The sequence below is a fragment of the Panthera onca genome, chromosome E2 (assembly GCF_046562875.1).
Source record: "Panthera onca isolate mPanOnc1 chromosome E2, mPanOnc1 haplotype 2, whole genome shotgun sequence".
Classification (NCBI taxonomy): domain Eukaryota; kingdom Metazoa; phylum Chordata; class Mammalia; order Carnivora; family Felidae; genus Panthera; species Panthera onca.
This window is the reverse complement of record NC_138353.1, coordinates 14,648,663-14,662,607: the sequence shown is the minus strand read 5'-3', so window position 1 is coordinate 14,662,607 and position 13,945 is coordinate 14,648,663. Positions and strand designations below refer to the sequence as shown.

General features: G+C 55.3%; 2 protein-coding genes across 2 annotated transcripts in view; one reads left to right on the top strand and one right to left on the bottom strand.

The window, feature by feature from the left end:
* SAMD4B (sterile alpha motif domain containing 4B) overlaps window positions 1-8,492 on the top strand; it is a 37,302-nt gene extending 28,810 nt beyond the window's left edge. The window contains exons 5-13 of the mRNA XM_060651081.3: window positions 424-533; window positions 673-759; window positions 1,465-1,807; window positions 2,446-2,531; window positions 3,020-3,138; window positions 3,713-3,911; window positions 4,103-4,226; window positions 6,410-6,493; window positions 6,703-8,492. Coding sequence (XP_060507064.1) covers window positions 424-533; window positions 673-759; window positions 1,465-1,807; window positions 2,446-2,531; window positions 3,020-3,138; window positions 3,713-3,911; window positions 4,103-4,226; window positions 6,410-6,493; window positions 6,703-6,731 — 1,181 coding nt within the window. The 3' untranslated portion in view covers window positions 6,732-8,492. The remainder of the gene's footprint in view (window positions 1-423; window positions 534-672; window positions 760-1,464; window positions 1,808-2,445; window positions 2,532-3,019; window positions 3,139-3,712; window positions 3,912-4,102; window positions 4,227-6,409; window positions 6,494-6,702) is intronic.
* Window positions 8,493-9,060: 568 nt separating this feature from the next.
* On the bottom strand, window positions 9,061-13,864 carry PAF1 (PAF1 component of Paf1/RNA polymerase II complex). Its single transcript, XM_060651082.3, has 14 exons — window positions 13,578-13,864; window positions 12,956-12,985; window positions 12,766-12,858; window positions 12,313-12,434; window positions 12,158-12,224; window positions 11,964-12,065; window positions 11,777-11,882; window positions 11,608-11,676; window positions 11,420-11,523; window positions 11,219-11,335; window positions 11,000-11,128; window positions 9,926-10,031; window positions 9,727-9,817; window positions 9,061-9,642 (listed from the first exon to the last, which is right to left on the bottom strand). The coding sequence occupies exons 1-14, from the start codon at window positions 13,622-13,624 to the stop codon at window positions 9,239-9,241; spliced, it is 1,587 nt and encodes a 528-aa protein (XP_060507065.1). The 5' UTR covers window positions 13,625-13,864; the 3' UTR covers window positions 9,061-9,238.
* Window positions 13,865-13,945: the final 81 nt, after the last annotated feature.

Sequence of the window (13,945 nt, the reverse complement as noted above, 5' to 3'; positions counted from 1 at the left end):
GGAGGAGAGAGTCCCTGCCCTTAAGGCTCAAGACTGAGCAGAGAGATCCCCACAGGCCCTAGTCTGATGTGGGAGAAATCCGTGCCCTCAGACGCCCTGGCCTGACAAGGAAGCCAGGACGCAGTGGTAGCCGATGGAACAGAGCTTCTAGGAAGACTTTTAGGGACATCGATGAGGCCATCCTAGTACATATCCAGTCGAACAGCTCAGGAGGGTCAGATGTCCTGCTGTCAGGGAAGGCCACCTACAAGGGTGTGGCTGGGCAGAAGAAGTGGCTTTTGGACCCTTGGCTTCCCCTTACTCCTCCCAGTTTTCTGCATCTTTAATGTTGCCTCTGGTTTATTCCTGGTTCCTCCCCACAGCCCTCCTTCTGCCCTGGTCACAAGGGCCGGACTCCTGACCTCTTGCTCTCCTTTTCCACAGATGTACCCTCATGGCTCAAGAGCCTCCGCTTGCACAAGTACGCAGCCCTCTTCTCACAGATGAGCTACGAGGAGATGATGACACTGACTGAGCAGCACCTGGAGTCTCAGGTGAAGCCAAGGGGACCATCAGGAAAGGTGTTGGGGGTGACACCATTTTGACAGTACTCTTGAAGCCCAAGCCTCTTGCATCTCCTCAGGCCTTGTTGGGGCACCCCAAAGTATCTATCCCCTTCTGCCCCTACCACAGAATGTCACCAAAGGTGCCCGCCACAAGATAGCCCTCAGCATCCAGAAGCTGCGTGAGAGGCAGAGCGTCCTCAAGTCCCTGGAGAAGGTGAGGACCTGGTATCCCCATCTTCAAGGCCAGCCGGCTGCCCACTGGCTCTGGGTAGCCTCCCCTTGGGGCCTTCACAGCCCTCAGGTCTGATGTCCAGTGGCCCCAGCCCTAGGGAGGGAGGCCAGGAGCAAGTCAGATCACAGGGGTCACTTGCTTGTGGCTGAGAGGCTCCCCTTTTTGTCCTGGTCTTTGTCTCCAGACTTTGTTAACTCAGTCCCCTCTGTTCCCTCTCTTTTCCATTTCTTAGTGGTATTTCTGGTGTCTGATGTCTGAATGTCTCCCTGTGTGCATGATCTCTCTTTCCGTTTGGTTCTCATCCACTCGCTCCCCTTCCGTATCTGCCTCAGTTTGCATTCCTTGTCCCCTTTTCCTGCCACTTGACTTCTGCTTCCCACCCCCACCCCCAGTGTCTTGATCTGAATCTCTGGGTCTGAATCTGGTCCCATTCTTGGCGGGACCCTGAGACCCCAGCATCAGACCTCCTTGAGCCCCATGGAACGTCGCCTCGAGGGGGGAAGAAGGGTATGCATATACAGATGTGTACGTACGTGTGAGCGTGTAGTGCCCTTACTTCCTTTCTCCAAGTGCTAGGACCCAGGGTTCCACCAGCCCTCTCCGATCTCTGTCTGACCTCGCTTGTATAGTCATTCTACGTAGCTGTGGGGGTCAGCATGTGACCCTGTCTGTGTCCTCCCTACTCAGGATGTGCTGGAAGGAGGGAATCTGCGAAACGCTCTGCAGGAGCTGCAGCAGATAATTATCACCCCCATCAAGGCCTACAGCGTCCTCCAAGCCACCGTGGCTGCTGCCGCTGCCGCCACCCCTACTGCCAAGGATGGGAGCCGGGGAGAGCCACCACTGCCAGGTGCTGAGCCTCCCCTGGCTCACCCCGGCACAGACAAGGGCACTGAGGCCAAGGACCCTCCAGCTGCAGAGAGCTACCCCCCTCCACCAGCTCCAGCTCCCACTGATGGCAGTGAGCCAGCCCCGGCTCCCGTCGCCGACGGAGACATCCCCAGCCAGTTTACACGGGTGATGGGCAAAGGTGAGACCCCCCCGAGGCCCCTCAAGAAGTTCGGGGACAGGGAGCCAAGTGAACCAGTCGTCAGGGATCCAATCCAAGTTAAATGGTGGGAACAGCTTTTTTAGAGTACCCTGGGAACTAGATCACTTCAGAGAGTAGCTGAGACTGAAAGTAGCAAGTGTGTCCAGAGCAGAACGTCTGCCCTCAGGTGTGTCCAGGTTGATGGTACGAGACAACTTTTACTTACCTTCAGAGTGTCTCCAGCCCGAGCAGAAGACCGGACAGTGTGTCGGTGGAAGTGGTGTACAGTCGGTGCGAGGCAAACCCACGGCTTCTTTCACAAGGAACTAAAGTCCACAGATGGATATGTTGAAACTCATAACGGGCTCAGCCTTTCCTAAGGCAGCATGGCATAGCAGATTTTACACTTGGGTCCATATCATTTTAGCTGTGTGACCTGGGGCAAATGATTCAACTTCTCTGTACCACTTTGGTGGGCTTTTATATCCTAACGATAGCCAGGTGCCGTGCTTGGCACATAGCTAGAGCTCATCCAGCCTGAGTTTCCTCTTCCTCCGATGCTGGCCGGCAGGGACCAGGGGAGCTAGACTATGGCAGGGGACGTGCTGGGGCCGACCTTCCTCTCCCCTGTCCCACAGTGTGCACCCAGCTGCTGGTGTCCCGACCAGACGAGGAGAACATCACCAGTTACCTCCAGCTCATTGAAAAGTGCCTGACTCATGAGGTGAGGCCTTCTCTAGAGTCCCAAGAAGGGAAGGGCTGCCCTGTCCCTCTCAGGGTCCACATCCCTCATGTGGTCCTCAGGGCCCTGCCCGGCTGGCACCCACCCTCGTCTCTCACCAGTGTTGGCTTCAGTGGGTACCCTGTGCTCTCCTTCTCAGAGCCTTAATACCTATTCCTTCTTTGGGAGCCAGTTTCCCCTCCCTGCTGCTGGTCCCTCGGCTCTCACTTCCAGCGTATACACCTCAGGAACGCCTTCACTGGGCCTCCGCGGCAGATCAGTCTTCTGCTCCTGGGCTTCTCCCTCACAGGGCTCGTCACAGTTTAGATCACGTGTGTATTATCTTCTCAACTAAACTGTGAGCTCTGTGTGCACAGGTCACCCCTGCGTCCCAGCATTGCCTGGCACCGAGCAGGCAGTCAGTAAATGAGTGGGTGAGTGGAAGGCAGATCTGAAAGCGTACCCTCCCTGCCTCGCCCTCCCAATCCTAGGCGTTCACGGAGACGCAGAAGAAACGGCTGCTGTCCTGGAAACAGCAAGTGCTGAAGCTCCTGCGGACCTTCCCGCGCAAAGCCGCACTAGAGATGCAGAGCTACCGGCAGCAGAAAGGGTGAGCGGGGGGGGGGGGTGGGGGCGGGGGCACAGGGACCTTCCTTCCCTGGGCCCTCGTTGGTGGATGGAGAGCGCGGAGAGGGTCACTGGCGTGGCGGGCCGGGAATTGGTTGTCCTCATTCAGTCCGCTGAGCGGCCTTATACGAGTCACCCAGTGAAGACTCTCCCAGAAGAAAATCAGGGTGTGTTCTGACCACCAGAACAGGGTGCCGAGCTGGCAAAAAGCACCCGTCCCTTTGCCTATCCCTTGTTCTCACCTGCGTGCAGGGGGCTCTGAGGTCCCTTCGCACCCCAAATAGTAAATATCGCATTTGAGAGTTGAAGTTAGGAGAAGTGCTGTGAGTGGATGTGAGGAGACCTTTGTTTGCTCCTGTCTCCATCCTGGGGGTACCTTGGGGCAGGAGAAGAGAGCATGTGTGATGCAAGGGCTTGGACGGGGAGTCCTTGCTCGGAGCAGGTCTGTGTTCTGTCCTTCCCATGGGGATTGTGGGGGGAGGTGAGGAAGGGACGGACAGAGGGGCCCCATCCCCATCCACCTAAACTGACACCCTACCCTGCCTTCTCTCTCACAGCTGGGCGTTCGGCTCCAACTCGCTTCCCATAGCTGGCTCTGTGGGGATGGGGGTAGCCCGGCGGACCCAGCGGCAGTTCCCCATGCCTCCCCGGGCCCTCCCGCCTGGCAGGATGGGCCTTCTGAGCCCTTCGGGCATTGGGGGCATCTCCCCGCGACATGCCCTCACTAGCCCCAGTCTTGGGGGCCAGGGCCGACAGGTGAGCCGGTTGGAAGCAGAGGACGTGGCACTTCTGGGTTTGGGGTGGTGGTGCCTGGGCTGTGTGTGTCCATATCTCTGCATCTGGGCCCGGCTTGGAAGGGAGAGGCTCCTTTGCCAGCTCCATGGCGCCTGGGCCTGGGACTCTTCCCTCTCAGCTCACCGCTTTCTCTTTTCCCATGCCCCGTGCAGAACCTGTGGTTTGCCAACCCCGGAGGCAGCAACAGCATGCCCAGCCAGAGCCGCAGCTCTGTGCAGCGCACCCACTCCCTTCCGGTCCATTCGTCGCCCCAGGCCATTCTCATGTTCCCTCCAGGTAAACTGCCCCTACCCATGGGGCTCTGCCTCAGTGACACCCTAGGTGGCCTTTCTCTCAGTCCGATTCCCACTATCCTTTCTCATCTGCTCACCTCTCCTTATACCTCCCGCCACTCTGCACCCATCTTCCCACGTCGTGGGTTTTCCTGTACCCTCCCCCATCCCACTTCAATTTTCTTTCTCAGATCCTGTCTGCTTTCTCTCAGTCTTTCTCTCCCCTACTCCCAGCCCTGCATCTCCTCACCTCTCCCTCCCTGTGTTGCAACCTTAAGGTCCTTCTTGGTCTCTATCACCATCTCTTTAGAAGTTCATTAAATACTCAGTCTGGGAGGGGTGGAGGGGATGAGACAGAGCGTCAAGGCCTCTGTGGAGAGGAGTCCTGCCTGTCAGTGCACTGGGAACCAGTGGGAATTCTTTCAGGCAAGAACCAGGCAAGAGTCAGTTCTTGGATCAGGTCTACACTAAAGGATGATGTAAGGGAGCGGTTTTCCCTCTGTTCACAGGCCAGCCGAGAGGTGAGAGAGCAGAATGAGGTGAAGTGGGCAAAGGGAGGTTAGAGGAACGCTAGCCTCGCCTTGCTCGTCAAGGGGGGGGTGACCCCGCCCTGGGCCGTGCTGGGCCTGCTGCCGGCCATCGAGGCCGCAGAGGCAGATGCGGCTGGTCTGGAAAGGGCTGCCTCTGGAGAGATCTTACATTTGCGGCCGAGGGTGGCGCCTGGCTGGCTCATCAGTAGAGCATGCAACACTTGACGTTGTGGTTGTGAGTTCGACCCTCCACATTGGAGGTAGAGTTTGCTCAAAAAAAAAATTTTTTTTTTAAATGTTTTATTTATTTTTGAGACAGAGAGAGAGCATGAGCAGGGGAGGGGCAGAGAGAGAGGGAGACACAGAATCCGAAGCAGGCTCCAGGCTCTGAGCTGTCGGCACAGAGCCTGATTAGGGGCTCAAACTCACAAACTTAGAGTTTGTGAGATCATGACCTGAGCCGAAGTCGGACACTTAACCAACTGAGCCACCCAGGCGCCCCCCCGCAAATTTTTTTAATTAGATTTGCAGGTGACCCTAAGCTCTTTGTGTCATAAACTGCCAAATCGGTGGAGATTTTTAATTTAGGAGATTACACGAAGTGCCATCTGTCACAGGCAGAGGCCCTGCCACTGTGTTCATCTTAGCCTAGGACTTGGCACGTGGTGGGCCTCTGTAACTGGTGCTAAATGGCTGGATGGATGAAGTGCACGAGCAAAACATTGAAACCGTTCTTTTTACGGGCGTGCTGTGTGCTGCGCTGTGTGTCCAGCAGCTCTCCTGCGCTGGCAAATCAGAGCCTCCCGGCTGCACACATGAGGGCGCCGGTGTCATTCCCATCAGATCAGTCGTGAATCTGACACTCAGGTGACTTGCCCAAGGTCAAAACATTTTTTTGTTAAGGAGAGACAGGTGTCTTTACACGGTCTGAGCTCAGGGTTCATTGGGAATGTGACGACAGGTGAGGCTGGAGAGGGGAGCAGGTCCTCTGAACTCAGGCAGAAAGCTCAGGCTTCCTCCCTGTAGCAGTGAGGAGCCAAGGGAAGGGTTTTAAGCACTGCGGGGTGGGGTCAGGGCAGCTCAGGGAGGTGGGTTGTTTCACCAGAGCAGGAGACCCTTTTGAGAGGTGGTTTGAGGACAAGCCCCATGGCTGCTGTCCTGATTTGCCCCGCCTGCTGGGCCTGCCCAGATGACATCCAGCCCAGAGAAGCAAGTCCAAGTGGGGATGGGAAGGGTTCTAATGAAGCTTCTGCACCAAATACAGAGTCCAGGAGCCCGGGGCTGCCCAGTGCCTGGGGCAGATGCCCAGACTGTGCCCGAGGCAACATGTAGCGTGTGGCCTCCAGGAAGCTCCCTCAGCTTCACATCACTTCCTCGGTCGGCTGATCAGGCTTTGTCTGCATTGCTAAGCCTCTGCCTGCGCCATGACGCACCCAGGCCCGTCTGGGTCCTTCATCTCTGCTCGGTCATACTTTCCGTCTGGTGTGTGCCATGTCTCACGCACAATTTTTCGGTCTCTTGCCACTCTCTCCCTCCCTCCTTTCCCTCTTATCGGTGTCAGCCCCTCCCCCATGCCAGCCCATCCAGTCCTTTGTCTCCTGGGTTCTGCTTCCCACCTCAGTTCAGTCCTCACGCCTCCCTTCTCTCTCGCCCTCAGACTGCCCGGTCCCTGGGCCTGACCTGGAGATCAATCCCACTCTGGAGTCTCTATGTCTGAGCATGACAGAACACGCCTTGGGTGGTGAGCATTTCCTCTTTCCCTGACCCAGCTCCCACCTACCCAGCAGCGTCTCCATCTCTGAACTGAGCAACTCAGAGCAACCTGAGGGGTCCCTAGGGGAGGCCAGCCTCCAGGGAGGGCCTGACTGGGATGACAGGCTACCCGAGCGCCTTTTCTTGGGCCTCCCGCCAGTTCCTGATCTTCCTCCCTTCCTCCCTTTCTTATCACAGATGGGACAGACAAAACCTCCACCATCTGACGGGACCCACAGCCCAGCGCACCCATAGGCTCCCTGGGCGGCGGGCGGGGGCCAACCCCCAACGGGCTTCTCCGCGACAGCGAGAGGGTGGGCTGGCTCAGCTATACATTCTAGTATTTTTCTACTCTCTCACCCTTTTAACTTTTGTTTAACATTGGCACACGCCTTGCTCACTCCCAGGCCCGTCAAGGGGTCTCTGCTGAGGCTCAGGGAGGTAGGGGGCAGCCAGGATAAAGGGGCAGGGACTGGCCAGCCCGACTGCCCCTCCTTCCCTCCCTCGTTCCCCCACCCGGCCCCGTCCCACCCCTGCCTCCTCCAGACTGCCGGCCCCCTGCCCCTCCCAGGGGAGCAGCTCCCCCCTATCTTGTGGGGCCTGCTCAGAACCATCTGACATTTGTGGAGAGAGAAGTGGGGTACATAACCTGCTCTCCTGGATGTTATTTGGGAGGGGCTGAGGTGAAGGTGGTGGATGAGTGGAGGAGCCTCTTTTCCTCTCCTCTCCACCTTCTTCCCCATTCTCGTCATTCGCAAGGACAGGAGCCACCCTCCTTTCCCTCACTTCCTTTTGCCCTGTTTATCAGAGGTTCTCTACAATTAATTTCTTAGGCCTATTTAAGATGCATATTTATATAGTTCTTAACGGTTTTTCTCTCTGATCATTCCCTCTCATTTTTAGAATCCCCAGGCCTCTGAGCCAAGAAAGTGGCAGGGGGAGCCTGAATTTTACAAGGGGAGAGGGCAGAGCCCCCTCCTCCAGACCCCCTAGCCCTTCCCCACTTCCCCCCAGCCCGGGCTCCCCAGATGCAGTGGTTGAAGGCCGGGAGCCAGGGCAGCGAGTGAGGTCAGGAAGTCTGTTGCCTTAACATCCCCTTCCCGCAACCAACACACCCTTGTCCACTCCCGGGTCTGGTTGCTAAAGACTTGGGGGTAAGGAATAAGGGAAAGGGGATTGTTTGGTTTTTGGTTTCTTTCCCCACCCCGCTTTTTCTTTCATCCTTCCCCTACCCCCCATTCTGTCATGACCTCACTTAAGTGGAACACTATATCATAACCCAGAGATTTGTCCCAGCCGTGGAATCATACAAACCCTCTGGTCTCTGTTCCTGCTGAGGGGTTGTGCTGGGGCCCAGGTGGAGGGAGGGGATTTGGGGGTTCAGGCTGTGGGGAAGCCAGGGTCCCCTATTCCAACCCCCTCTTCCTACTCAACCCACCCCACCCCCCTCACTGGGACATTCTCAAGCTTTTCACACCGAAAAGGAAAAAAAAAATGTTATTTTTAGATACATTTTATGAATAACTTTTGTTATGAATATGGCTGGTAACCATTGTGTATGTTATTAAAGATACAAAATGTTGGGAAAAAACAAAAAACCAAAAAAAAAAAAAAATTTTAAAACCACCGCCCTCCCTGCACTCTCACCCCATTCCCCAGACCTTCTTGCCTCTGCCCTCTTGGTCTGGCCCTCCCTCAGCTCTGAGCCCAGGGAGGGGGAGGAAGCCAGGGGGGAGGGTGGCCCTGGGGATCTGCTAAGGTCCCCACCTCCTCTCCCAGTGCCGGGCTGGGTGGGGTGTCAGGTTTATTTATGTACCTCTTGCACACTCATCAACCTATGCAAGTCCCCACCCCGGCCCCGCCATGTTTCTGTGCCTTTGCTCATTCCCCTCAAGCTCCCAGGGCTTCTCCAGTCCCCCTCCCAATAGCCCCGGGAAGTGGGATGGACAGGGGCCACCTCGTTTGGAATCAGCAGGGTGTCCCTCTTACAGGACCCTCACCGCCTCCCAGCCAAGTCCTGTCTTCTTTGCTACCCATCAGGGTGAGCAGGTTCTGCCTGGCACTGGGAGGTGGTGAGGGACACCCCCCCCACACCCAGCGGGAGGCAAGAGCTGCCCCCCCCCCCCCCCACCTGACAGCAGAGTGTGCAGGACGCAGGCGGCCCCACTCTGATGGGCAGGACCCTGACCCTCTTCTGCTCCAGCCCCTCCCCAGGCCCCTATGCCCCCCCCCCTCCCCCCCCCCACCACCATGATTTCACCCTCCCTCCTATCCCCAGCCCCACTGGCAGAATCAGCTTTGAGTAACTGTACAGTTTTTCTCGCTGTTGGAGAAGACTTACTTGTTGGAGTTTCACTTGTTTAATGGTCTGGGCTTATTTTGGAAAAAAAAAAAAAAAAAACAAGAAACAAAAACAAAACAAAAAAAAGGATTCTGACCTTTGTTATGCTACATTTCATGGAAAACCTAGTGGCCTTGACCTGAGGCCTTGGAGCTCCTGGGGTGGGGGGAAGGAGAGGTGTAAGCCGAATGAGACCATAGGGCTGGATGGGGGAGTAAAGGGAAAGACATTGGCTTTATTAACAGCAAGGCTTGCAGAGGAGGGAAATGAACAAAGCGAAGGGCTCGCAAATAGACCAAGGGCTCGCAAATAGACCACCCGAAGAAAAGTGCCTTCCTGCGCATAATAATCGCATTGTAATCGTGTCTGCACCAACCCTGAAGGACCTGGGACTCAGTCACTGTCACTGTCGGCTTCACTGGAATCAGAAGCTGCTGCTTCACTGCCATCCTCCTGGGCTGAGTGCTCGCTGCCACTGGGGAAGGGACTGGCGCTGCGGCTCCGGCTCCGCTGGCCACCCCCGTCACTGCCGCTGTCCGAATCATTATCACTGCCACGGGCCTGGCCTCTGTCCTCATCATCAGAATCCGCATCGTCTTCTGAATCCGCATCGCTGCCAAAGATCTCCTCTTTGTCCCGAGCGGCCCGGGCCTCATCCTCACTGCTCTCGTCCTCGCCGCTACCACTCTTGTCACTTGCCTCGTCCCTGTCACCCTCTTCCCGTTCGCTCTCACTGCCTGAGCGCTCATCCTCGCTGCCTTCCTTCTCACTGCTGCTGCCCTTCTCTCTCTCCTCATCTGTAAAGGAGCAGAGAGACGTGAGACCCAGTTCCGTTTCCCACCCTTCCCAGGGCTCCTGGGGTTCGGCCTGTCCAACTTTACCTGAGCCCCCAGCTTCTTTCTCTTCTGTCTCCATCTCTTCTTCCTCTTCCTCCTCAGGTTCATGGTTCTCCAGTTGGGCCTTCCGTGCTTCCTGGAAGCAGCATGGTTGAGGGGAAGGAGGGTGTTCTGTCAGGCCTCTGCGTCTCTCCCTACCCACCACCACTCTCTACGGGTGCCCTGGGCCAGTGATGTTTGTTACCTGGGCTTCTAATTCCTTCTCGTTCATGTCCCGGTGCTTGACCACAAGCAGGGCATTGGTACCCGACTGAACCCCAGCCTTTGCCCGGCGTTTACTCAGGCGGACCCTGCAGCGGGCACAGTGGTGGAGAGGTGTGTGTAGAAAATGCATCTGAAGACCCCACTCTGGTATCTAGTCTGACTTGGTTTTTACTTCCTTACCGCTGCTTACTCCAGAACAGACCAGAATAAATGCGAGTTCGATAAGGGGACTAAACTTAGGGGCTGGATACAAGGGAAAGGAAGGGTAATAGTTCCATAATCTCCTGTACTTATAAAGCGTCTACGCGTGCACACACACACGCATACACATATAGGAGTATCCATAAGAGATTTTTAAGGCGAATTAGTCACCAACACTTAAAGCACAGAATCTAGATTGCTGGCTTCTGGAAAATGTTAATCTATGGCCCCACTGGGACTTCCCCTCCCCCAACCCCCATAGCATAGTAACAACAGGTTGGAGCCCTTTGCCGGGCTAGGTCATGGTGCCTCTTGGAGGTTGCCAAGAGCTCCAGGTCACCCAGAGCCCACCCAGCCCACTGTGCCACCTTTTACATAGGATCAGAATTTGTGACCTCTGCTTTCAACAAACCCAGGATCACACTTTCTTTCCCAACCCTCAAATTATACCAAGGGCTCTAGCACAGGAATAAACTTAGCTCTCGGGGGAGTTGGGCAGGAGGTCACATTTTTAATTTGGGTATCTAGGATTTCATTTAAACTATTTATGCTAATTTTACACATTACTCTGTATTTTGCCTACATTTACTTTCACTTGAAGTCTCTTATTGACCTCAGAAGAAACTTGGCTATCTACCCTACAAAAAAGCTCAATCTTGAGATTTCTTTCTGGGCTCTCATGTTAAAACCAGGCCCGGGTCACATGCTTGAGCAGGCTTCTGCTGCTCTTACTGAAAATGCACACGACCAATCCTTACGTACAAATGACCTCCAAGGTAGTTCCCACATATCCCAGGACCTTGATTCTAAAGCACAGGCCCAGGCTAATCCGAGGGAGGAGTGTGCCAAGTACCTGGTCTCCAACTCATTGTAGTAAACCCCGTCACCCTCCCGGAAGATGAAGAAGTAGTTTTCTTCGTAGCCCTTGCTAGCTTTGTTCTTCACGTTCCAGTTGTACTCCCGAGCAATCTTGTAGTCATACCTGGTGAGGGGAACAAGGTCAGCTCCATTTCTTCCTTATGGAGGAGAAAAGACCCAATTCTCAGTCCCCAAAACCCCACACCCCACGCACACATCATCTGGTGCATAGTCCATCTCCTCCTCCTGGTCCCGCTTTCGCTTCTTCAGTGTCTCTTCCACAGGCAGGAAATAGGCCACAAACTGGTTCCCTTCCTCATCCATCATGCCTCTGGTTGGGAGAAGAGCAGTGAAGAGTGAGGACAAAGGGGCAATGAGAAGCAGGTCAAGGTGGGCAGTGGGGCCACTTACTTACCTGATCATGGCCTGAGACATCATCTCCAACGCAGCTGCACCACTTGTGTCCTTGGGGGCTGGGTCTGAGTCAAAAATTACCTGAGCGCATGGGTTGATCCACATCTGGGGGACGGAGAGCACTGGGATCAGACTGGGACGAGCAGAGATGGCAGGCTACCTCTCTCTGCCTCCTGCCCTGGATCTGACCTTAAAATCTGGGAAGACAGGCATGACCTCCACCGGTGTCACTCGGGGCTTGCTGTAATGCTGGGAGATCTGGTGGGGTCAAAAACAGGGTGAGGAGGAGGATGCGGAGCTCTGGAGCTGCACCTTGGTCTGCCTCCCACCCCCATCCCATCCCGGTCCCTCAGTTAACTGATTTCTGGGCGTCCTCAAAAGTCTTCTCGATGGCTGTGATCTGGCTATCTCTGTCTTTGTATATTTCTTCTTCAGTGAACTGTTGCTTCACAGAAACCCCAATCCTAGGAGTAAAGAGAGGCTTTTAGGAGTCACTGAACACACCTGAAATCTCCACTTTTCCCTTCCTACCCACCACAACTTACTTGACCTCAGGCTTCTCATTGGAGATGCCATAACGATTGAACTCGGTGGAGATGTACTCTGTCTTCCGCATCCACGGCACCACCTTCGCATGCTGCTGGGATCTGGGGTGGAGTATTAGGCACCAAGGACCCATCACCCTCCTCCCATCATAGATCCCCCGTATCTCCAGTCCCCCCTCCACACACACACTCACCTCTTGGAGCTTGTGGGAGCTTGAATCTCCTCTTCCAAAAGCTTCTCATCAGCTGGATCTAGGAGTACTAGAGGAGAACAAGGGGCCAGGAAGACTATGAGGGAGGTCCTAGCCTTTGCTGGCCCAGTGCAAGCCCTCCCTGCCTTCTCACACACCATTTGGGTCAATGCGGTAGGTGTCAGGGTTGATAAGGTCAATGGTGACCCCCAGGTCTGGCTCAGTCAAGAGGTCGTGTTTGTGCTGTTTTTCCAAGGAAGTTGCTTTGTACTGGACGAACCTGGGTGGGGAAACATACCCATTATGGTTTCCTGATTCCAGCTTTACCCTTCATATCCCTGTTTCCCAGAGCCCAAGCTTCTCCAGGGAAGAGCTCAAAATGCAGTGTCTCCCCCGCCCCCCCCATGTTAGAGTGAGAAGGCTGGCTCTTCAATGGGTAAAGACTTAGACACCGATGGTTTTATTCATTAAATATTTATAGAGCACCTACTACCATATGCCAGATACTGTTCTAGGCTCTGAAAAAAGCGGCCAACAAGAGAAGCAATTCTCTCTCTCAAGGAACTCCTGTTCAAAGTGGGTTATTTCACCATCCTCCATGTCAGTCTCACCTGTTCTGGTCAAAGGGGTAGGTGATGAACTTGGGGTCGAAGGGGATGTCAGGGAGGCTATTGCAGTACTTGACTCGGCAGACCACTCCAGACCTGGGAATACAGTAGCTTAAAACCTAGCCCCTGCTGCCCCACCTCTGCTCCCAGCCCCCACGGGCCCATCCCTCTGAGAAAACACAATGGGGCTCACCTCTCAGGCAGAGTCCGGTGAGAATTGGGTCTGGTAGGTAAGAGAGAAAGACATTGACAGAAAGATGAACAGGATTTACAGAAGGGGGGGGGGGGGCTCCAAGCTTTTAAAAGAGGGGAGAAGGGGGGTGACAAATGCTAATCCCTTTTGGGAGGGGTGCTCCAAGTACTTTAATGGAGGGAGTCTAGTATTTTAACTCCTTTTAAAAACAAGTGTCTGCAGATGCTTCCATGAATGAAGCCAACTGCTCAATCCCTTTTGGAGGGGATGTCTTCAAGTGCTTTAATACAACTACGTACTCAATTGATTTTGGAAAAGGGGGTCTCCAAACGCTTGACTGGAATCTTAAAAGCACAATCCCTTCTACTTAGCCTCCCAAGAGTCTAATCCCTGAATTCCATGGCAGGGAGAAGGGAGCAGCACCCCACCCCTGAAGGAACCTACCCCCCTATGTCAAAGGTGAGCGCTCGGTGACGTCACGGCGTTCGCGGGAGGGGTATGACATCACGGACAGACCTAGGGGGCTGTTGACGTTGTAGGATACCCGAGCCCGACCCCCCGCCTCGCCGAAACCTGAATAGACCCAGAGGAAAGCGGTGCAGCCAGGTGGCGTGGCGCCTACCTGTGGCCATCCTCCCGCTGGGCCTGGGTCTGGATGGTGGGCGCCATGGCGACAAGGCGAAGGAAGCCCGGACGGGGTCCTTGCTGAGCCGCGGGGAGAGGCGGAAGGGTGTACCGACGTCGGCGGACGCCTAATCCGAGGGAAGGCTCGGGTTGGCGCCGCTCTCTGAGGAAGCAGGGTCGGAATGATGTGGGCTGGTGAGAAGAGTTCCTGTAGAGACTCAGGTAAACGCGCAGGCAGCGCCAAAGACGGACTCGCAGCTCCGTCTCCACCAACTGCCGCCAAGACGCTGAGGACCCGACAAGTAGCCTCAAGCTGCGAGGCCTTCTGGGAAATAGAGTCCGTATTAGACCCACACCCGGATTGGT